The sequence below is a fragment of the Prionailurus viverrinus genome, chromosome D2 (genome assembly GCF_022837055.1).
Source record: "Prionailurus viverrinus isolate Anna chromosome D2, UM_Priviv_1.0, whole genome shotgun sequence".
Classification (NCBI taxonomy): domain Eukaryota; kingdom Metazoa; phylum Chordata; class Mammalia; order Carnivora; family Felidae; genus Prionailurus; species Prionailurus viverrinus.
The window spans coordinates 39,923,383-39,946,943 of record NC_062571.1 but is presented as its reverse complement, the minus strand read 5'-3'; the positions used below and the strand labels follow the sequence as shown (position 1 = coordinate 39,946,943).

At 55.4% G+C, this 23,561-nt stretch overlaps 1 protein-coding gene across 1 annotated transcript in view; it reads left to right on the top strand.

The window, feature by feature from the left end:
* The window catches only part of ZCCHC24 (zinc finger CCHC-type containing 24), a 63,873-nt gene extending 40,999 nt beyond the window's left edge, over window positions 1-22,874 (top strand). The window contains exons 3-4 of the mRNA XM_047825584.1: window positions 10,813-10,977; window positions 18,613-22,874. Coding sequence (XP_047681540.1) covers window positions 10,813-10,977; window positions 18,613-18,726 — 279 coding nt within the window. The 3' untranslated portion in view covers window positions 18,727-22,874. The remainder of the gene's footprint in view (window positions 1-10,812; window positions 10,978-18,612) is intronic.
* Window positions 22,875-23,561: the final 687 nt, after the last annotated feature.

The window sequence follows — 23,561 nt, the reverse complement described above, 5'->3', positions numbered from 1 at the left end:
GGGGGAGGGTTGTCAGTGCAGGAGCCTGGGACACAGAAGATGAAGTAAGCACCTCAAGGAGGGCAGTTAACTCTGTCTAGGAGTGGGGAGGCAGGAGCCTTTGAGCTTGGCCTTGAAGGATACCTGGGAATTCACGAGGTAGAGAACATTTGGGGCATAGGAAACAGTAGGAGCAAACGCATGGGCCTGGGGGGTGGGGAGCAAGAAGGACACAGCATTTGCAAAAAAATGATTTTGTTGTCGTTGAGTGTAAGTTTTGTAGGCGGGCATAGCTGCCTCCAAGTAACCGAGGTTAGAAGGTCATCTGGGGGGGGGGGGCACCTGGGTGGCTCAGTCGGTTAAGCCTCCCGACTTCCGCTTAGGTCATGATCTCCTGTTTCATGAGTTCAAGCCTTGTATCGGGCTGGCTGCTGTCAGCACAGAGCTTGATTCGGATCCTCTGTCTCCCTCTTTCTCTCTGCCTCTGCCCCACTCACGATCATTCTCGCTCTCACTCTCCAAAATAAAAAAATAAACCTTTAAAAAGAAGAAGAAGAAGAAGAAGGTCATCTGGGCCTGATGGGGAAGGAGCCTTTGGTGTTTTGCCTCAGTCCTGCAGGTTGATGGGCAGGGAGTGGGGATGTCCCAGCCTGCTGTGGTCATTAAACCACAGGGAGACTGCCTGGCTGAACCCCGGTTGTGGCTGGAGCGGGAGAGGCGGCAGTCAGAAGAAAGGGCTTGCAGAGCAAATGGGCCACCCAAACAGGGACGTGCAGGGACCTGGAGCAAATGGTTGTCCGACTCAGTAGCATCCAGCTATGGGCAAACCGCAGGGCGGTTGCGGGTCTTACAATCATCTCCTACAGTGGCCGCGGGATGGGCAGTGGTTCTCTCTGCAGCCGCGGGAGGGGAGGAAAATCCAGGTCTTTTGCAATCGCTATGATTCGGATGTTTTTCACCCCTTTGGACCGGCCCCTCTTCCCCTCCCCGCCCCTAAGCTCTGATCCATGTGGTTTGCTGGTGGAGGAAAGCCAGAAGCAGGAAACAGATAACTCAGGGAGTGGTTGTTCATGTGATTAAAAAGTCTTGGCTTTCCAAAGAGTTTAGCCCAAAAGCACTTCACGTTGCCTGGCCTCGGGGTGGGGTTTGGAGAGAGGGGTTTCTGCCGCCTCCTTGCCAGGGCTCCTCAGGGCACAGGCACCGGGCTGGAGACATGGGGGTGGGGTGCGGGGCCTGGAGGGGCTTGGTCTCCGGGTGTCGTTTGCCGCCTCCTCTCTCACCTCGTCCTGTCACTCTGTGGCCCTCCTCTCCCAGACTCTGCTCCGTCCTGCTCACTCTCACCCTTCCCCACCCTCCCTGTCCCTCTTCCTGATGTCACTCCACCTCTCTTCCCTGCCTCTCTCTGCCCCCCCCTTGTTTTCTCCTCTCTCTCTCTCTCTCTCTCGCTCGCTCTCTCTCTCTCGGCCCTTCCCTCCTCTCCACACCCCCACTCCATGCCCCCTCCCCAGGGTTTTCCTGAGACCTTTTCCTGGCACTGTGAAAGCTTCCATTGTTCCCCGGCACTTGGACAAACCCTAGTGTTGTGGAATCAGGATGGCATTTTTGCGGTGGCTTTGGGCTGGGAACGGGGTGGGAGGGGTGACAAGAGGCTGGGCTTTCTGGGCGCATGCTGTGCTGCGGCAGGAACCCAGAAAAGGGGAGGGGGCCCCGGGGGAGGTGACGAGGATGCCTGTGCTCGGACAAGGGGGCCCTTGAGGCTCCAGAGGAAACCCAGGGTGGCCTCTTGCCTCGTCCCCCCTCCCTCCCGGCAGCCCACAGGCCGTGTGGCCCAGCCCACCTGTCCCTCTGATCCCTGCTTCCTCTGGGGCCTCCACAGAGCCTGCAGCTGCCTGGACCAGTCCTGCTTGCCTCTGTGGGCCGTGTGTGTGTGGACATGTGAGTGTGGGGGGCTTTGGAGGGTCCCTAAAGCAGTGTCCCAGAGCACAGGAGAAGGAAACGCGTGGGTGTCAACACTGGACAGACTTGAGCTCAGAACCTGGCCCCATTGCTTACTCATTATGTGACTTCAGACAAGTCGCTGCCCCTCTCCCAAGCCTCAGTTTCCTTATCTGTCATTAGGGTTACGAGTGATGATTTTGGAGGGCTGTTGCATCGATTAGAGATAATCTCCAGTGCCAAGCACTGGCTCCGTGCCTGTCACCTGGAGGGTGAAATGTGGTCTCTGCCTGAGGACATGGGTCCACGACTGTTTCTGCAGGTGTTGAGTCCCACTTGGGCCAGAGCGTGTGGCTGCCGGTGTCCATAACCAGTGTGGGCCGCAGTCGGAGAAAGGGTCGCAGGGCTGGCCCTGTTGGCAGGCCCCACTGTGAGAACTTTGCTCATCTGTCTTCCTGGAATGTTCCACCGAGCCTGGAGCAGAGTAGGTGCTCAGGAAATGTTAGTTGAATGACTGAGTAATTGAGCTGATGGCCAGGGGCTGGGGGTCAGAGGTGGGGTCGTTCTGGGAACAGGCTTGTTCTCTAACTTTCTCACAGCCATTTCATGGAGCGGCTGTGCAGAAGGAGGAAAGCGTTGCTTTGGAGCTAGCAGATTGGGTTCAAATCTCGACTCCTTGGCTGTGGGGTGCTGCACAGGTTGCTTGACCTCTCTGGGCCTCGCTTTGCAATTCCATCAAATGGAGAGGCTGCCGTTGGGAAGCAGCTGGCACATACTAAGTGCTCACTAAATGTCAGTGTCTCAGCTTCTCCAGAACTGCCCCCTCATTTGCAGGCGAAGAGACTGGAGATGAGCATGGGAGGACCAGGGCCCAAACCCGGGCGTCTGGCCACAGCCCCTGTTCATTCCCCATTGTCCCAGTCTCGAGACAGACAGTAGGGAGGGCAAAAGGGTAGGCCTGAGAAAGGCTGGGGGGCTCAACAGAGGGGGATCCAGGAGAGGGGCAGTGCCCCCCTCCGGGGGGGGGGCCCTAGCATCCAGAAAGAGCCCCCAGAACCCTCTTGAACTATCTAGGAAGGGCCAGCAAAACTGCACAAGGGGTCCTGGGACTATGCACCAGTCACCCCTGCCCCTTCAGCCTCTGTGGGGAAGGGCATCTCACACTTCTCAGACCCAGGGCTCTTCCTCTCCCAACTCTGGGCCAGGAGTACCCAGGCACCCGGCTGCAAGAAAGCATGCAGACAGGGTGGGACAGGGAGCCGGTTAGGAGCCCATCTGTTCCTTATTTCCTCCCCCTGCTCCTCCTGGCTCCGGCCCTCGCCTCTCAGCTGGATGCACCGTGGGCCGGCCTAGAGCTCCACAGCAGAGAGGGGAGTGTGAGGGGGCCTGCCAGGCACACGTTGACTTATGACCTCGGAGAGGACCCTGCCTAGCGGTCAGTGCCACCCTCACTCTGGAGATGGAGAATCTGAGGCCCAGAGAGGGGAAGGGACACCCCCAGGGCCACCCAGCATGCCAGGACCCATGACAGTAGCAGCCGTTTCCTGTTTCTTCCCATCCTGGCTGGGCGGGTTCCTTATCTGTGTGTAATCCTGGCATGTTGCAGGGCAATTGAGAGAGCGGGCTTGAGTCAGATGGCTTGGGTTCAGATCCAGACTCCACCACTTGCTGGCAGTATGGCCTTGGGCAAGTTACTTTGACCTCTTCGTGCCTCAGTGTTCTTGTCTGAATCTGGGACTGATCATACTTAGCTCATAAGGTAAGGGTTGTAGGAATACAAAGGCCCTGACCAGAGTGTGGCTGTTACTCTGTCCCAGAGCTTGGCTGGGCGTAGGCTGCTCTCCCAGGCAGACAGAGGTGGTGCGGCCAGGGCTGGGGTGAGGCCTGCAGCTGGGACCACAGCCAGAGCCCTATATCCAGGGAGCAGAGCCTGTGCATCCTTGGGAACAGAACCCGGCATGGAGTCCTGACATGCAGGGGACATAGCCTCAGCAGGCCCACCCTGCTGCCCCCTCCTGGGCCCAGGGTCCCTGGGACTCTCTGCCACAAGCTACCAAAGGCGACAGTGTCCTCTCTCTGCAAAAGGGACTCCATCTAAAAGGGGCAAGAGGACAGCAAGCTTCACCCTCAAGGCTTACTCACTCTGGGTGGGACTCCAGGAAACAGGGGCAGGGACTGGCAGACTGACCAGCCAAGTTCTATGTCATGTGACAGGTGCGGATACTTCCCAGCTGTCCTCAAAATTGAGGGAGTGGATGGAATCTAGGAGGTGGGAAGTCTGCTGGGTGGCTGGGGGCAGGGCCACCCTATGGACATGAGTGCGGGCCAACAGAACCAGCAGCAGGCCGGCCAGGGTCCAGCAAGCCCCAGTGGCCACACCTGCAGGGGCAAAGTGGGGGACAAGTATGGGTAGAGTTGCCATCTCTGATGGGTTGCCACCACCTTGGGAAAGCATAGGGCGCCCCCTCGTGGGCAGGAGGGGCTCGCAGGCCAGGGAGCGGCAGGATGAACCGCCAAAGTCACACCTACTCATTAAAGACAATTCCTTAATTAGAATAGAGGATCCTGTCTCCCGGAGGCAACCTCTGAAGGCTTCTGTCTTCCTGCCGGCCCTTTTCTGCACCCTTTTCCTTTTTATGGGTTTACTCTGGGAGCAGCCCATGTCCTGTCACCTTGTCCTGTTTTCTTTATTGGCATTTCCCCAAACTCTTCAAAAAAATTCCTCATGAGCATCTCAACGGCTTTGCTGTCATTCATCCGATGGGTGTAACATCACTGAGGGCACCAGGGCATTGGTGTTGAATGTTTAGCTGATTGTAGCTGTTCACGTCATAAACAATGCTGAACATTCTTGAACACCCTGTTGGTCCGTATCTCTGATAGTTTCCTTAGGACGGCTGCCCGGAAATAGATTTGCTGGGGGAACGGTCATTTCTAAAAGCCGCAGGAAGGCTGTTCACCAAACTGTGCTGTAGGGATCTAGCAGGAAATATACCTGTTTGGCCCCACTCCCGGTGGTGTCTGGGAGTGCCCTGTCTCCACCCCTGCTAGTTGGCCCTCTCCAGCAACAAGACTTACAAATGCCCTCACAGTAACCTGGTCCAACTGTCTGACCGAGACAGAAGTCCCCTTGGCAGCCTCCCTGAGAGTGGTTTACACAACCTCTGCTTGCATACCACCAGTGACAGGCAGCTCACCATCTTACCATCAACCATAAGAAATCTCCTGAGCTGTTGGAAAAAAAAACAGGGAACCGTGCCCAGATAGTGTCAGCATCATCTGTGTCTCTTCCCAAGGAGGAGGCTTGCCCACAACCTGCCCAGCTTTGCTCTCAGCTGCTGCTTGGCCCAGGTTCTCCTTTCTACCCCCACAGCAGCCCCCACCGCCCACTTCCCAGGCTGCCCTCCGCAAGGATTCCAGCCACGGTCTGGAGGCCGGAGGATCCAACCCCTCCTCCCGGCTCAGTCCCTGGCTTGCTGTGTGTCCTTGAGCCAGTCATCTTGCCTCTCTGGCCCCCAGAGGGCCTGTCTGTGCTACCAGGGTGGTGTCGAGCACCAGTGAGCTGTGCCCGGGGCTGATGCGATTCCCCAGAGCCGTACGTGGCAGGGGCCCGGGTCAGGAGAGCAGGTCAGGCCTGGCATCCTTCCCAGCCCGGGCGGGTGGCGGCCCCTGCAGAGCCGTCGGCAGTCAGCGTCTGTTTCATGTTGAAGTTTATGAGAAGAGGCTGGCCTTTCTGGGAGGAGGCAGGGGGAAAGTGTGGGGGGTAGAGAAGTCTTTGTTCCATCAAAAATTCCTCCTCCCTTTGGCCCTGCCCTGCTCTGTAAGCATAAACAGTGTTGGAGTAAGTCCTTCCAGGAAGCGGCTCCTTGCTGCTGAGCTGAGAGCTGCCCTCTGGCCTGTCTTCCCCGGCTTCCACTGCCTCTTTACCCCTGCCCTGCAGGCCATTTCTCCCCCTGTGACCCGCAGGAGGGCAGAGCCGCCAGGCTGGGCTGAGCAGAGGGGCTGAGGATGTTTCTTCTGAGTACAGCCCTCAGCTTTGTGGTAGAGACACATTTGGGGGGTGACAGACAGAAAAGGGAAGCCAAATGTAGCCTCGTGGAAAAGCCCGCTGGGCCTAGTCCTGCTTCTCAGACACTGGAAGCTGTTTGGTGAGTCCTGCCCCTTCCCTGTGCCTTAGTTTTGCCATCTGTTAAATGGGTTGATGATATTCCTTGCCCCACAGGGTTATGGGAAGAGTCGAGCGGGAGCCTGATAGGCTGTGGAGCCCTGAGCGCAAAGCCCAGCACACAGGTGGCCCCTTGTAAGCGTCTCCCCTCTTTGCTCTTCCCTTTGTTCTCTGCCAGCAGCACCACAGAGCTTCTGCGGCCTTCCCCTGTCTTTCTTGGTTCTTCCCTGAAAATTCCAGAAGGTGAAAATACCTAATGCAGTCCCTGTTTTGCCTGCCACCTCCTCCATCTTTGGGGATAGTGGGCCCACCCTTTACCCAGGTGCCCTCCCATCTTTGGGAGCTTTCCTCCTGTGATTTACACCCCCCGGGTCTCAGCCCCAGCCTCTGCATTGCCCCGAAGGCAGCTGCTACCCCTCCCTGCACCAGCCCCAGGAGAAAAATCATCCTGAAATTGCTAATGGTCAGTGAGCACTTGTAATGTCCAGCTGTCAGCTAACACCTTCATATGCATGAATGCCTCCCATCCTTCCAGCAGCCTGGGGAGGCCGGCCCTCACCATGATCCTGGTTTCCAGATGAGGAGACCAAGGCATGGAAAGTTTGAGTAACTCACTCGGGGTCCCCCAGATAGTCCCAGCAGAGGCAGAATGTGATCGCCGGCACCTGGCCGTGGCATCCATGGTGTGAGCCATGTCCCACGCAGCGGGGTGCCAGTGCCTGGCCTGATGGCAGGGTGGGAATGGGGTGCTGAGGACATCTGGTCCTGCAGGACGCGGTAGCCCCTGTCCCTGGGCCCTGCCCAGCAGTTCACGCTCCCTGATGGATGGCTCCAGAACGGCTGGTTTTCTAATTACACGGTGTGATGGTGCTTTCCGACCCTCCCCTCGCTCCTTCCTCTCATCTGCCTGCTTCTGTCTTTGGTGCACATTCTGTGTCATCTTTTTCATGTGGGTTTCCTTCTGAAGCAGAGACTCTTTGGGAACCAAATTGTCGGCTCTGCCATTCCTCACCTTTCACTCTGCTGAGTGACCCCAGGATGCCTTGCCCCCTCCCTCTGATACCCTGCCCCCTGCCCTTTGCCCCAGCTACAGGGCCTGTCAGTTTCTGAATCAAGAAGCCTGTAGGGCCAGATCCCAGAGTGGGCCTGACTGGTGATGGCCCCCACCTTTCCCCCTTCAATCAGGGAGTCTCACAGGCTACCATGGGTGAGGCACCCCGTGCCTACCCATCCTAAAAGGCACCTTTTAAATGTAGGTGCCTTTATGAATGGAGACACCAGGGAAAGAGTGCATCTAGCATTTATCTCAGGATTACTGGGAAGGGAGGCCATAGAAGCTAGAGTTGCTTCGAAGCTGCGGGTACCAGGCACCAGGTAGGAAGGGTGGCACCAGAAGGGGTCAGAAGGATCACTGCACACCCACGGACCTCAGACCAACAGAGCTCAAAGCATAAGTTGACCCCTCTACCGCAATTTGACTGGAGCCTGGATGCCGACTGCATGCTGAGTGCTCCCCTCGGCATAACCAGCCTCCCTCACAGACCTGCCAGTGCTGAGAGCCAGCCCTGCCTTGGAGCTCAGACTGAACGTCCTCCCCAGGATATAATGGCCGCCAGGAAGGCCAATAAAGATCTAAAGACATTAGGCAGCAGGCCCAAAAGATCAGGGCAGTATTGTTGTCACTTTCTAAATTTAGATTTACACACTCAGTAATATGTCCCTTTTTAGTGATTTGCCTGAAATTCTAGTAGGCTGTCACCAAGTGGTGGTATTGGCTCTTGGGAATAAGAGACACGGTTCCTGAAGGAAGAAATTATTGCTTTACGTGCTGCTATTATTCTATGTTTGTAAATAACAATAATAACGAATACTGCTGTTTTAGGTATCAGGCACTGTTCTAAGTGTTCTACATGTATTATCTCGTTTGATCTTCAGAATAGTCAGATGGTGGTTCGTGTCATTATCTTTGTGAGTAATTTGCGTAAGATCACAGAGCTGGGATTTCAGTCCAGAGTCTGTGCTCTTAACCTTTATGTGCTACTTTGTGAATGGGCAATTGCCCAAACATGACTGTAGAGACGGATCACCCTGTAGCCCAGAGCTTCTTAAACTTAACGGCACATGGATCCCCTGGGGCTCTTGTTAGAATGCAGATTCCCATTCAGTCGATCTAAGGTGGAGCCTGAGACCATGCATTTATAACAAGCTCTCAGGTAATGCTGCGGATGCCAGTCTAGGACCCACACTTTGAATATCCACAGTGGAGAACGTGTGTTTAAGCCTGTGTCAGACCCAAAGCTTACAAGTGCCAAGTACGTGACGTAAATCCAAGGAGCAGCTGGTTGGAACAGAGGCAACACGGAAGATGTGCAGTCATTGTGATGGGGCCACTCCTCAGCCTCAGTGAATAGTCACCTGAGAGATTTCTGGACCAATGTGGTCCTAATTTCTAGGTGGAATCTCCCGTTTTCTTTTTCTTTTTTAATTTTTTTAAATGTTTATTATTTTTGAGAGAGAGAGAGAGAGAGAACACAAGCAGGGGAGGGGCAGAGAGAGAGGGAGACACAGAATCGGAAGCAGGCTCCAGGCTCTGAGCTGTCAGCACAGAGCCCAACGCCGGGCTTGAACTCACAGACCGCGAGATCATGACCTGAGCCGAAGTCAGCCACTTAATCAACTGAGCCACCCAGGCGCCCCTGAAATGTCCCATTTTCAAATACTGAGGTGACTAATCCAAGTTTATAAAACACCTTGCAGCTTGTATGTGAATGTTCACCGCAGCATAATTCATAATAGCCCCAAATTAGAAACAACCCAAATGTCTATCATCCGATGAATAAGTAATAAAATACAGCATGTCCACACCATGGGATAGTATCTGGCAACAAGTCGGAATAAAGGTCTGAGACGTGCTCCTACATGGATGATCCTTAAAAGCATTACACTGAATGAAAGAAGCCAGACACAAGAGGATGATTATTGTGTGATTCCTTGTATATGAACCATCTAGAACAGGGAAATCTCTAGAGACAGAAAGGAGATTGGTGGTTGCCCAGGGCTGGGTAGGGTGAGAAGGGTATAATGGATATAGGGTTTCTTTTTTTGGGAGGGGGGGACAACCAAATGTTCTAAAATTAGATTGCAGTGAGGGTTAATATAAAACTCGGTGAGTGTACTAAAACCCACTGAATTGTGCACCTCGTACAGGTGAAATGTGGGGTCTGTGAATCATATCTTGTTAAAGCTGCTTCAACCAAAACCAAAAACACCACGCGGGAGAGAATTCGTCTCTTTAATAGGTACAGTGCAGTTACAAGTCAACAAGAAACATAACAAACCCCAGCAGAAAAAAAAAAAAAAAAAGATCACAAAGGACACACATCAACCCACGTGACACATTAACCAAGGAAGCACAGTGGTTCTTAAATGCACGGGGAATTCTCTCTTGCAATAAAAGACAAGTCAAAGCCACTCTGAGAAGACTTTCTACCTCTTAGACTGGCAACAGTGACAGCGATTCTGGCGAGGGAATGGGACATTAAGTTGGTACCCCTGCAGGGTGGTGGTGGCGGGGGCCGGGGGCAACGCGTCATTATCCTTCAGAATTGAAAGTGCGCATCCCCCTTGACGCCGCGGTTTAATCTCTGGGGATTTATCCCCCACACGTCCCCTCACGCGTGCAAAATGTGATATGCACACACACACACATGCACACACAATTACCCATTGTTGCACTGCGATAGCGGAAGAGTGGGAGAACCCAGGTGCTCTGTCGTGGTGCTTGGCGAGCGCCGCAGAGCTCGCATAGACGCCGCGCTATACAGCTGTTAAACAGAACACGGCAGGGCCGTTTGTACTGATGCAGGGAAGAGGTGTGTTATTGCATATCTCACAATAATAATATACCCGAGATAGCTTACTAAGAAAGGGAAGATGCAGAACGGAAGGTGTAAGGTGTCCCTCGAGTGAGGGATGGGGACGTGAGTGTGTGTCTATATGGTGTGTATGTTTGTAAATGCAGAAGCCATCCCGGGGTGGTGTAAAGGAAATGAAGAAGGCCTCCACGAGGGGAGCTGTGGCTGGGGCCAGGGGGAGGGGAGATACACCTTCCAGGTTGCACACGTTGTGCCTGCGTTGCCTCTCCGATAACCATTTAAGTTTATTTATTATTTGGAGAGAGAAAGAGAGCGCAAGCAGAGGAGGGGCAGAGAGAGAGGAAGAGAGAGACAATCCCAAGCAGGCTTCGCACTGTCGGCGCGGAGCCTGATGTGGGGCCTGAACCCACGAACCACGAGATCGTGACCCGAACCGAAGTAGGACGCCCAACGGACTGAGCCACCCGGGCGCCCCCCCCCCCCCCCATAACCCTTTGAACCACACCACCGTGTGGCCAAAGAGCACCTGTGTGCGGGTGCATGCGACCACTGGCTGCCTTTTTACGACATCGGAGTCAGAGAAGGAATTCCTGGCCACCATCACACAGTTTGGTCCCCGAAATCTAGAAAGGATGTGTACCCTCCATCGCCTCCTCTGTTCTCTGTCTCCCTTGTGTGGGTCTCCCAGCCTTGGGATCCCGGGTGTGCTCTGGGGGTCGCCCAGTGTTCCCTGGATGGGGACGAAAGGTGTCTGCACATGGAGTGTGAAGGCGGAAGGGGAAGACCGGGCGACCCCTGTAGGGGCGTCAGTTTGGGCCGGTGGACCCCAACGCCCTACGTTTGCTTCCTGTCCTCTAGGCACGCCCCAAAGGCGAGGGTCTGACCCCGTACCAGGGCAAGAAGCGCTGTTTCGGCGAGTATAAGTGCCCCAAGTGCAAGAGAAAATGGATGAGCGGGAACTCCTGGGCCAACATGGGGCAGGAGTGCATCAAGTGCCACATCAACGTGTACCCGCACAAGCAGGTGAGCTGCGGGCACCGGGAGCGCGGGAGCCACGGCGGGAGGGGCCCTCTGGAGGGCCTCGGGTGTGGGGGAGGGTGACTTTGTCCCTCTTGGGCCTCCGTTTGCTCCTTCATGTGACAAGGAGGAGACCAGATCTCTCCACGTTGGTTGGCCCTTTGTTGTTCTCATCCGAAATGGGGGTGAGGGAGCACCATCTCCCCAGGGAAGGAGGGTAAAGGGGCAATTTCACCAAGACCCTGAGACCGCAGACCCCTGGTGAATTCTTCGGTACTAATGAGCTCGGGGTGCTGTTGTGAGATGAGCGGGGATGTGGGGGGCAGCAGGGCACTCACTCCAGAGAACACGTATCTCGTTCATTTGCTCACTCAGTTGACTCATGTATACGGGACGGCCCCAGTGTACCAGGCACTGAGCGTGGGGCTGGTGGCCAAGGTACACGTGGGCACGCTGGGGCCTGGGGGACAGAGGTGTCATCCCAGGGAGGATGTACCCACTGCAGGCTGCAAAGAGGAGGCCCGTTTACTCCGGGGCCTGAAGGATGGGAGGAAGCCAGACCTGTTACAGGCCATCCAAAGAAGACAGTACAGCAGGTGCAAATGCCCCGTGGCCTTAAGGACTTGGGTGCTCAAGGCCCAAACCTAAGTGAAGAATCAGGAGAGCAGGGCAAGAGGAATAGGGTGGGGTGGGGTGGGTGCTCTCTCGAAACCCACGAGGAACAACACTTTCAGCTTTACTTTGAGATGATTATTCTGGGTGTGTGCAGAGATTAGTCTTGGTGGGGCTGGCTGATCAACAGTGAGGAGTCCAGTGGGAAAGCCATGCCGTCCCGTGCACGCTGGGAAAGGTCTGAACCTAGCAGGTGGCCTTGGACCTGAGTCCAACACAAAATGTCACCGGATTGGATGTGGGAGGTGAGGGAGAGGCAGGAATCCGGGAGAACTATCACCCTTGAGTGGATGGAGTGCGCTTACTGAGGTGGGCATCCTGGGCTGGGGGCAGGGCAGGGTGAGACCTAGGTATCCCAGATAAAAGCAAAAGTCCTCTGATACACATGTTACATGTGAGATGTTCCTGAAAAATCTAAGTCCGGACGTCAAGAAGGCAGTCGGATTTGTTACTTTGAAGCTCATATGAGAAGTCACAGTGGCTTCTACATACTCGGGTATCATGGACTTAGAGGTATGTAGGGAGTGGATGAGATTTCCTGCAGAATGTAGACAAAGTAGAGACAGAATTCCCCAGTCCATGTGTTGGAGAATCCCAGCACTGGGGGCTCAGCTGGAGGAGAAGGATCCATCACGGAGCAGAACCGGGGAGCATGGAGTCCTGGAGGTCGGCGGGGGAGTGTACCATTCAAGTGGGCAGGTGTGGTTGGTGCAGAGATGTCTGGTATAATGGCCATGGCCAAGTGCCCTGGAGATTTGGCAACACGGAGGCGGTCCTCAAATTTCACGGGGCGCCACGTTCACATGCATATCTCATTGAACTGCACCTAAGGTCTGAGAACCACTAAGCCGGTGCCCTGCAGGTCAGGCGTAAGGACAGAGTGGAGACGTCGATTCTTAGTGGACGTGTTGTCTGGGGCCGTGGCTGTGGAGCCATGATGGGGGTGGGAGGGGTTTGTTGGGCCAGGCTTCATTGTCTACTCTCTCAAGGGGGGTTGATTGTAGAGAGAAGCAGCGATATGGGGCAGTAGCCACAGGAGGGCAGGTGGCATTGAGGTGGGTGTTATGGAGACGGGAAGTCCTGGAGCATGTTACAGGCAAGTGAGAAGGATCCAGAAGGAAGCAAAGGGCTGATGATACGGGAGCAAGGGGGTGATGCCTTACCATGGCACGGGAGGGGGGGGGACGTGGGAGTGGTCAGGAAGGCTGGTGCGTTTGATGGCACAAAGAAGAGGAGCTTCACTTCCAAGGCTTCCGTCTTCTCTCTGAAATGGGACAGGAGGTTTTCAGGAGAAATGAGAGTGAGGAGGGATGTGGTGGCCTCGGGGAAGGACGGAGGACATGGGCCTCCTAGAGAAATCTAGCTGCGTCCCAGGCCCGGGGAGGTGTGAGGTTGTAACTGGCGCCACCAGCCTGGTTCTGTGACTTGCTCCAGCAGGGTCACGGGGCAGGCGTGGGCCAGAGTCAGTGGCCGGGGGCAGAGGTTTCCCAGGACAGTGATTCAGAGGGAGGAAGGCTGAAGAGCTGGCATATTTGGAGAAGTGTGATCGTGCGTGGTCCTGGGATGTCAGCCGGATGGCCGGGAAGGGAGGCCAGAAGGGCCCTAATGGGAAGGGAGGATGAGGCGGGGCCCAGGCCGGGTGGAGCTGCACAGAGAGCAGCTCTTGGTCTGAAGACCAAGTCCAGGGCGTGGCCAAAGGGGCAGGGGGGGAGAAGGTCACGTTGACGATGGCGCGGGGGCACTAAGGAGCCAGGGCTAGGGCCAGTCCTCCCCGTGTGGGCCGAGTCACCAAGAAGGATGGCAGGAGCAGAGGGGTGGAGGAGGCGGGCCAGGAAGGGAGGTGGGCTTTGAGGCTCTTGGGGAAGGCTCCCGTGAGGCACTGATGTTGGCTGAGCTGTGGTGGAGGCTTGCAGGGGGCTGCGTGGGGGTGGCCGAGCTGGAGGGAACAGCATGTGCGAAGTGGGGAGGCCAGGGTCAGGCACAGAGCACTGGTGGAGCTGAGGGGTGAAGCAGAGGTGGGGGGGGGGGTGGGGCGGGCCGCCTGGGACTGGCTCGGAGGCCATGGTGTGGAGTTTGGGCTTTATCTTGTTTGTGCACATGGGAGCCATCTGAGAGGATTCTCCTGATTGAAACATCTTGTGATTTTATGACCCTCATGCTGGCCTCCATTGCCTCTGTTTGCAGACCTCCCCACCCCCTCCCCCAAGGGTTTCTGTGGTTCCCATCAACCACACTATGACAGGTGGGCAAGGAGACTCAAAGCTGGCCATCAAGGTCCAGCAGACGGGGGTCTCCTTAGGGGCAGAGACTAGCCCACATCCTAACGGCAAAGAGGGGGGCACCCAGGCCCAGCAGTGCCAAGACAGGCCTGGTGACCCGGTGGGTGGGCCTAGTGTTTGGGGAGCACATCCAGGGAATGGGGCCAGGAGTAGGCAGTTCAAAGGAGACAAGGCGTCCTGGTTCCTGATTTCCCGGCAATTCCTGAGGTTGGAGACGCCAGTCCAAGACACCTTTCCCACCATGTGTGACAATGATCACACTACCTTGTGGGTTGAACTCCGTGCTCCCAGGGGCACTTGGGGCATGGCCAGTGCTGTTCAGAGGGGTTCATTCCTTCTCTCATGGACCCACTTGGCTGAGGGCTCCTCCGGGGCCAGATCTGTGCAGGTGCTGAAGGACGACCAAGTTCAGGGCTTTTAGGCCTTCCCTTCTCCAACTGCAGCGACGGGATTCAATCGGACAGGGTTAGCAACTGGCATTTAGGGAAACTCTGGCCCGAATCATCCTCTGGGCATCATCTGCTGAGTCCCTACACACCCCTCGTGTATACTCTGTCCTCAGATGGGGTGTTCTGTTCATCCATATTTCACAGGGAGGAGAAGCAGGGCCCTGAGAAGCCCCATCTTCTTCCCAAGGTCCCCGGGTGGGAAATGGGGTTGAACTTGCCTCTGTGCTTGGAGACGGTCTGTTGAAGTGCTGGGGGGCCCAGGCCTGAGGCCAGGCGGGAGTCGGTACGTGTCTCAGCTCAGCTGCACAGGCACTGGGTGTGCCAGAGCGAAGGGTTCAGCGTGCTCCTGGGGGCGGGAGGGAGCGAGGAGGCTGCAGGTGGGTCCCCGTGATGGGAGAGGGCAAGCATGGGAAAATTATAACAGTACTTAATACCCGTCATCCTCTCAGCTACCCCACAAGGTCAGCACTGCTGTCTTTCCTTTCTACAGAGGGGGAAACGGAGGCAAGGGGTGTGATTGACTCAAGGTCCATAGAGAAGCTGGGTTTCATGAAGAGGGATCAAGTTTGGGGCCAGAGGGAAAGGGGAGCATGGAGGCCACGTCACGGTGGCGGGCTGGGCTGGGGAGCTCCCAAGGGGGCTCATCTGCGCGGGTCAGGGCAGGACTTGGGTCGGTGCTGGGCGTCTGGGAGGCTCACTTGGTCCTTATGATGCCCATACCCTCTGCAACCTGAGCAGAGAGGCACGGCCTCGCCCACAGGCCTGAGGCCAGGGTGCCAGCCTCCCTGCAGTGGCTCCAGCCTCCTCGGCCCCTGCCCCTATATTGCTCTAGCATCCGGCAGGGCAGGGCTCCTCGCTCCTTCCACGAGGAAGGAGCCGCCATCCCCAGGCCAGCTGTGCTTTGGAGCATCCTGCCACACTCAGTCTCAGCGCAGCCCCCCACGGGCACCCCCATACTCAGGCTCAGTCTCCGCACTGGTACCCGACCCAGAAGGATCCTCTGGAAACATGTGGCTTTGCTCTTCCCCTCTCCGTCCGTCAGCCCTATTGGTTGAACCCTGCTGTGTGCAGTAGGGAAACTGAGGCCCAGAGAGACCACAGGGCTTGAGCAAGCCCCTCAGCCAGGCAATGTTAAGGGGGCCTAGGACCCAGTGTCCCAGCACCTAGCATCCCCAATCTCCTCTCCTGGCCTCTACGAACTTTTCACCTGGCTCCTCTGTCTCTGAGGGGTTGCAGGCTGGGTGGGGAGGGGCATGTCCCCACCCGACTCCCCAGCAATCAGGGGCCTTTGAAGAGCTCAGAGGAAGACTTGGGGCCCTCGCCGCCCCCCCCACCCCAGGCCCCCATGGTGGAGAGGAGCTGCTTTATTTCTTCTGCCCCCTGAGCTCTGACCTGTGGGGCATCCATCCCCTGAGAACCCTCCGGTTCCCTCTCCTGCCACATCTGTTTCCCGTCAGGCTCCGGCTGCGGCTCCCCTGCCCCCATGGAGAAGAAAACACTGAAGGCCTCTGCCTCCCTGCTGGGGGGTGGGGGCGGCCCTGGGGTGATCCATCCCAGCAGCTGAAGGTTTTCCTTCCACAGAGGGGAGTCATCCTGGCGGCTCCCCCCGCCCCCACCCTGCGCTCCTCCACTCAGCGGAGCCCTGACCCGTGGAGGGAAGGGAAAGGGACACTGATAGGGTCATGGCCAAGGAGGAGGGATGGTGAGGGTGTCGCAAGGGCATTTCCACGGGGACTCAGCTGGATCCCTCGCTCCCGGCCTGCCCCCAGTCCTACATAATACTAATAATAGCAACAATGATATGTGATATTAATACTGGCCAGCACTTTGGTTTTCATATGCCAGCTAACTTGGCATGTATTAACTCATTTACTCTTCACAACCACCTTACAAGTAGGTGCCCTTATTAGCCCCAATTTATAGAAGAGGGCGTTGAGGCACAGAGAGGTTAAGGAACTTCTGGAGGTCACACAGCAATTGCTAAGTCTCGCAGAGCTTGACTTGATGGTTATACAGTGCTTTAAGACACCGACTTCTCTCTCTATCACGCATACGGTATATGTTATTGACCTCCCGCCCAGGTTACAGAAGGGTACGTTGAGGCTCTGGAGGAGAAAGTTGTTGTCCAACAGCCCTGGGCAGATAGGTGAAGCTGCAGGCCCCAGGGCAAGACCCTTAATGTCTTGGGGCCTCAGTTTCCTCATCTGTAACATATGGGGAGAGTAATGTGCCCCTCCCAGCCAGGCTGTCAGGTTGGATGGTATGATTTGTGTGGCAGTGATTTGCAAGGTGTAAACCATGTGGGGCAAGAGTGGCCTCAGGCCTGCCTATTCTGGCATCTCTGGCCCCACCTGGAAGGCTGGTTCAAGGAGGGGCCCCGGCCAGCATGAAGAGTTGGGGAGGAGAGCTAGAAACCAGGCTGAGTTTGATCTGGACGAGGGGAGACCTCAGTATTACCTCTCTCAGGCCTGTGGGAGCCAAGTGGAGAGTGTGTGGCCCCTGTGTGGCTGTGATGACAGGTGGACGTATAGGGACCCAGAGTTCAGCTCAAGGTCAGGGAGCCCTTCTTTCAGCCAGGGAGCTTGGCCAGCAGGTCCTTGGCCCTGGCTCGCCCATGGGGTGCTGTTGGTATTTATGAGATGCCTAGGAGAGCAGGTGATGGGGCCTTCACAGGCCTTCAAGCTTGGAATCGTGGCTTCAGTGACCCTTTCTTTACCTGGTGGGTATCCCCTTCCCATTAATAATCATAACAAGCAACATTAATAGTTTTTATCTGCTTATGCTCTTTCTACTCACTGAGATGTAACAACAGCCCCATGAGAAAAGTGTTATCAATGTCCCCTTCTGCAGACGGGGAGACTGAGGATCAGAGGGTCGGTGGCTTGCCCAAGGTCACACAGCTTGTAGGTAGTTCAAGCCCATATCTGACACAAAGCCGAACTCTTGCTCCTCTCCCCTGGCCAGGAAAGCCAGTCATCTCAAAACCCCTTGAGACAAGGCCAAGGCTCCTGTCCTTTTTTGCAGGCTTTCTCTGTGTGGCTCTAGGCTTGAAAGTGCAGAGGTGGGTTTTATGACCCTTGGATCAGAACCCTGCCCATCCGCAGTCCCCGTGTTCATCTCCTAGACCCCCGTGACTCTTCCATTTCCCAGACGGCTGCGAGTGTCAGCTTCGGGCCAGGTATTGGGTAAAGCCAGTGCACTACTTTTGAGAGGTTCGTGATCTGCCCAGGAGGCAGTGCTCACCCTCAGCTTCCCTCCAGGGCCATCCCTGGTCACGGTCACTGGCACCGAGGCTCCCTGGCCTCACACCAGCCTGCAGTTCCTGCTCCCTGTCCCCAGCGTGTGGGTCCCAGCTGGCTTCCCTTGAGTCCCCCCAGATCCATGCAGGGGACTGTTCTGCAGGAGGGGCTCTGGGCTGAGGCTTCGCCTGCCAGCCACGAAACTATCTGCTTCAAGAGGTGTGCCTAATAGCCTCCGTAAAATTTCCAGGGGAACAAATCTTTCCTGGCTTTTGAGAACCAGGACAGGAGAGTGAGAGGGAGCGGGAAGCTCCCTATGTCACAGACGTATTCTCATACGTGCCTCACGCTGCTTAGTGTACAAACATCCAGACATCTGATTCCTCCCACGGCCCCACAGACGAGGTGCAGTGATGGCCCACTTTACAGGTGCGGCAACCGAGGCTCCCTAAAATCATATAGTGAAGTTCTGATCATTTGGCCACTCAACGGACAGTACCAGGCCTTGGGATGAAGGGCACTGGCTGCTAACCTCACGGAGCTGGGGTCTCATCCACCCTAACCCCGAAGCATGGGAGTGACAAGAGGCCTGGTGAGGAGCACTGGGTGTGTTGGAAATCAGGAGACTGGGCTTGGGTCTTCCCTGCTCTGGGCCTCGGTTTCCTCATCTGGGTGATGTCTGTGCCCCACTGTCCCGCCTCTGTCCTGGGCTTGCTCAGAGAGTCCTGGGGGAGGGCACGGTGGTGTTTAGACTGGTCGCTCGGGTACAGGAGCCCCTCCCACTGCCCAGCCCCAGCCCAGGACACGCACCTGCAACAGGCCAGAGGCAGGAAGGGCCCAAGCGCCTAGGCAAACAACCTCTGTGACTACAGGCTCGCTCTCTGGGCACCCCCTCCCCGTCTGTCTGTCTGTCTGGTGCTGTCCCTCGCTGCGTCTGTCTCACTCTCCCTGCTTCTGTTTGTGTTTCTGTCTTTCTCTCCACTCCCTCCTTCCTCTCTGCAGAGACCCCTGGAGAAGCCCGATGGCCTGGACGTGTCCGACCAGAGCAAGGAGCACCCCCAGCACCTCTGTGAGAAGTGCAAGGTGCTGGGCTACTACTGCCGCCGAGTGCAATGAGCCGCCGCCAGCCCGCTGCGCCCACAGCCGCCTTCCTGCCAGCCAGAGACCACGCCCCCCTCCCCGTGTCTCTCCGTGCTGCGTGCGTGGGGGCGGAGCCTCGCAGCCTTACCGGCCTAGGCAGGGGGCGTCTTAGGTTCTTGTCTCGCGTGTGTTGACAAACAGTGTTACTGACATAGCTGCCCCCACAGAAAGCCGGGTCTCTGGGACTCTCTACAGGTGGGCCTGGGGTCAGTGCAGAAGGGGCAAGGGTGAGCGGAGGTCAGTACACAGGACCCCATAAAGCCCTGGGTGTCCCCTGCAGGGTCCCTTCCTCTGAGACTCCCTTTGGGCTGAGCAGCCTTGCATTGGCCACAAGTGCACTAAATTTACTGTGAATCCCAAAGCCTGCAGGGGACTGTCTCCCCAGGACTACCCAGGCCTCCTTCTCTACCCAGAACCTTCCAGTCTGCCCTGAGTGCAAAGCCACTCAGAGAGCCCTACTTTTCTGTCCTGTTTGTGTCAGCAATCCTGGCTAGCTGACACCGGTTCTAGCAGCTGCTGGGGAGTGGGCATCTCTGCCCCCTGCCCACCATGAGCCCCAAAACCGACTGCCTCTGACATCATTAGCATTGCATACCCTAGACCCAGAGGTCAGGGACAGGGAGGCACTGAATGTTGGACAGCGTTCCACGGTGTGACCTGGGGCATATCAGACAATGCCTCCCCTGCCCCCCACCACACGTGTTTTCCACTTGGGATTGGATTTTGTGCTTGGATTTTGTCAGGCCCATTCTCTACCCTTTTCCTTCACCTCCCCCCAACACTAGGGGCCACCCCCTGATCGAGGCTGAAGGGCCCAGTGGGGAAGGCACTCTGGCAGGACAGACGCAGGCCTGGTGTCCTGGAGACCTGGGTTCAAATGCTGGCCCTGCTGCTGACACACTACGTAGCCTTGGGAAGAACTTCTCATCTCCGGCCCTCAGTTTCCCCACTAGTTAAGTGAGAGAGTGACTCCAGAGAGCAGAGGCCCGTTTCAGTGCTGGGATTCACATGGAGCCTTATTTGGAGAGGCCGTCCAAGTCCCAGACTGCACACCGCCACCCATCAGTCACTTAGGTGAGAATTGAGGGGCGCCAGTCTTCTCGTCACCCCCTGTCACCCCCGCCCCGCCTGAGGTCCCCCATCCCTGCAAAAATGAGGGAGAAGGATCCCTGTCACACTTGGCAACCCCAATGTAAGCTACAGAACTTCTCATTTATAAAATGGGGACAGTGATTTCCTACCTCCCAAGGGAGCAGGGAGGCCTCTGGGCAAGTCACGTTGGTCAGAACGCTGTCCTGGCTGGTGGGAGGGATCACGCTCCCCTCTCTTCTCTCTCCCCCCGGTGAGAAGTCCTAATTTTGTTGTCCCATCATCCTTCCTTTCTCCCAGGGAGAGGGAGAGAGCCATCTGTCAGGACTGGGTCACTTGATTTTGCCCCAACATCATGCCTCTGTGGGAAAAAAAAAAAAAAATCAGACCATGAAATGGGCCTGAAATTCAGTGTTTACCGTGGCTCAAGGTCACCCAACGGGTGCCCAATCGCCTTTTGTTTTCAAATGAAAATGCTGTGTACGACTGAGGAGTTACAGTGAAGTGTTAACCAGGGGTCCAGGGAGCACGTTGAAGAGACGGAGTGAGTGTATTTGCAGCCAGGGGGGCTGCAGGGTAGATATCAGGGGGCCATGCCCTCTGAGCACTTAACAAGAGTGTGTTAGTTCCAGCCCGAGCCCTGTAGCCGCCTCCCTGCCGCCCACAGGGGCAGAATGCCCAGGAACCGACTGTGAACACCCTCCCCTTCCACTGGGAATGCCACTGAGGGATCCCTCCCAGCTGTCTCCTGTCTTCTCCATGATGTCAAGGTGAGCTGGAGTCATCCTGGCCCAAGGCTCTCTGTCCCCAGGGAGAAGCTGTTGCTGTCAGTCATTCTAGAGCACTGCTGAAGGTAGTGTCCGCGGTGGTGGGCAGTGAGCTCGTCTCTGCTGTGAGGACCGGGACCCAGCCCTTCCGGGGACCTGGCCCCAGAGGGGGACCCTGGCCCTAGGACGCCCGGAGCCTGCCGACTGTCCCACAGTGGTGGGGAAGGCCCACACCCTAAAAAGAACCCAGGCTCCAGACCGCTGGAGTCCACGGGCCTGCCACGGGCCAGTAGGAAATGGGATATCACCCCAAAGTGACCTTTCCAGTGGGCTTATCCAGCTGGCAGTCACTGCCCCTGCCTTCTATGCAGAGCTGGCTGGCGTGGGGGCCGGGCCCTCCTGCCCCAAAGCAGCCTCTCTGTGTACCCCCTGCTCCTGCACGGCTCTGGCTGAACTGGGGAGCTCTCTATGGGCGGCAGAAGCCACTGTTGTCGAGGCCGGGTACTGCGAGGACGAAGTGCTCAGAGGGCCTGGGAGCCCAGGAGACAAGAAAGCGTGTGGTTTGTACGTTCAAAAGGGACAATCGCTGGCAGTTAGTAGATCTAGTGATCTAGTTGAGCGAGAACAGTGTTTAACCCGTATGAAGTATTCGATAGCTCTACTTGTGAATTTGTATTTATTTTGAGTTATACTTGACACGATTCCTTTTTTTTTTTTTAAAGAAAAATACTATGTGTGTATTTTGAAAAGAAAATTCATAGATGTTAAAATTTTTTCTGGTTACCAATTTTTTCTCACAACACTGAATTTGTTACCTTCTCCCGAAAAATCTCGACAGTGATTTTTGTCTGTATATATTTGAGGGGCCTTTTTTTAAAAAAAAAAAAAAAAGAAAAGAAAAAAGAAAAAATATAATTGCTTGATCTTTGAGATTAAAAAAAAACAAAAAAGAGAGGCATTTTCAAACCTTTGGAGATTTCAGGAGGGCAGTAGAATATCAAACGAAGATTTCTGGAAGTATTTTGCAAACCTTTCTGGTTGAGCTGCAAGAAAATATTTATGGTGATAACTTTTCTCTTTTTTCCTGTTGGTTTTTTGTTTCGTTTTGTTTTTGGTTTGATTTTTTTTTTTTTTTACTATGCTTTGATCTGTAAAAAGTATGCAACTGAACTACATTAAGAAGGAAATATTGTCTACATAGAATATTATATGAAGTTGGTACATAATTCTGATGAGGAAAAAAAATCTTTGCAATTCTTTAAGCCATATTGTTGTTATTCTGTGTTGTTTTCCTTGGATGAAAATATCAGTATTAAGTAGCCAAGCATATTATCCAAGTGCTTAGACTTATTAATATGTTCGTGTCCTGTATTTATACGTATGTGTATTTTGGAAAGTATTGCTTTTTTTTAAGGGAAGCTATTATGAGGTAACATAGCCGAAAAGGGAATAGTGACCCCTTTGAGCCTCTTCAGCTGAGGATAACAAACACAGCATTGTAATCCATTCTCTTGCACCTTCTTATTATTATCTTGTTACTATGGTTATTAACTTTGTAGGGGGGCAGGGAGTGGGCCAGGGGAAGAGGGGCGTATCAGTATTACAGAGCCAGCATATTATCACTAACCGGCCCCTCCATGATTGGCCAGAGCCGAAGATGGCCTCCTTGGCCTGGTGGAGGGCTCGGGTCAGCAGGGCCCAGCAGGGAAGACGAAGCAGGAGGCAGACTTCTTTGGACGCCCCTCTTTGGAGTTTTGCCGTCTGAGCCACGCCTCTGGGCCCTATGCTCTTTGAACTTGGATTTGTCAGCCGGAGCCCTTACACCTGCCCTCCAACATCTAATAGACTTGAATCTACTCTAAATGAATATTTAATCCAACATCACTACATTGTAGCCCAGTGCAACAACTAACCCTGAAGTTTGGGAGGCGTTCCGGCCTTCAGGGAGGTGGCTGAGCCGTCCCCCAGGGGCTGGTGGCAGAAGGGCTCATCACTGTCTGTTGCCAGCCTCGCCGTTGGACCTCCTCCACTCCCGTGTGGTGACCCTGTCCGTGTCTGTATCTGTTAATATGTGTGTGTCCAGCTAAAGAGACAAACAGAACCCGTGGGCCCAGCTCGGAGGGTGTGTGGAGAAGGCTCCCGGCCTCTCTGAAGGGCTGCCCTCGGGATGGCATTCCGTTGTGTGCCTTATTCCTGGAAAATCTGTATACAGCTTGCCTATAGCAATATAGCCTTTTCGTGCTGTATTAAAAGAACTTTTAAAAGCGAGAGAGGCTCATGGGTTTTGTTGTTGACACAGAGCATCGGTGGGGAGCTGGACGTTTTCACAGATGTGTGAAGTCAAGTGGGTGGGGGGGGGGTCTTCTAGCTGCCTTTCTGCTGTCCCGAATCTGGGTCATCTTGTCCCTGCCCTGCCTCCATGCTGTGGATCTGCCTTCTCCCAGCCCCTCTGCCCCACAGTAGACGCTCTCTCCAGAGGGAGGGCCCTCCCCAAGTTGGGCCCCAGACTGGGCGAGATTGTCAGCACATTAGGTCACACGTTAGCTCAGCAATGGGACTCCCGGGTGACCATATATAGGAGTGAATCTCCCTTGGAGGCAGCAGCCCTAGGCCCCATGGCCGTGACCACACGGGGCTTCTTGCCAAGACCAGAATTCGGGACTCACACACTGGGCATCACACCATGAGAAATCTGAAGTGTCCCGGGCCTCTTGGCAAGTCCCCAGGAGAGGGAACAGAGGGTCTCTCTTCTGAACAAGGTCAGGATGAGGCCAGGCTGTCACAAGGTGGGGTTCTTGCTGAGAGCCACGGACGGGAAGTCATGGCTCTTAAGAAGCCACCTGCACATGGGGGCCCTTCCCTATTCACCAGAATCACTATGGGAGCTACAGTCCCACCCCAGAGACGCTTGAGAAATTGGCCTGTGTCCTCAGGATTTTAAAGCCCCCAGATGAG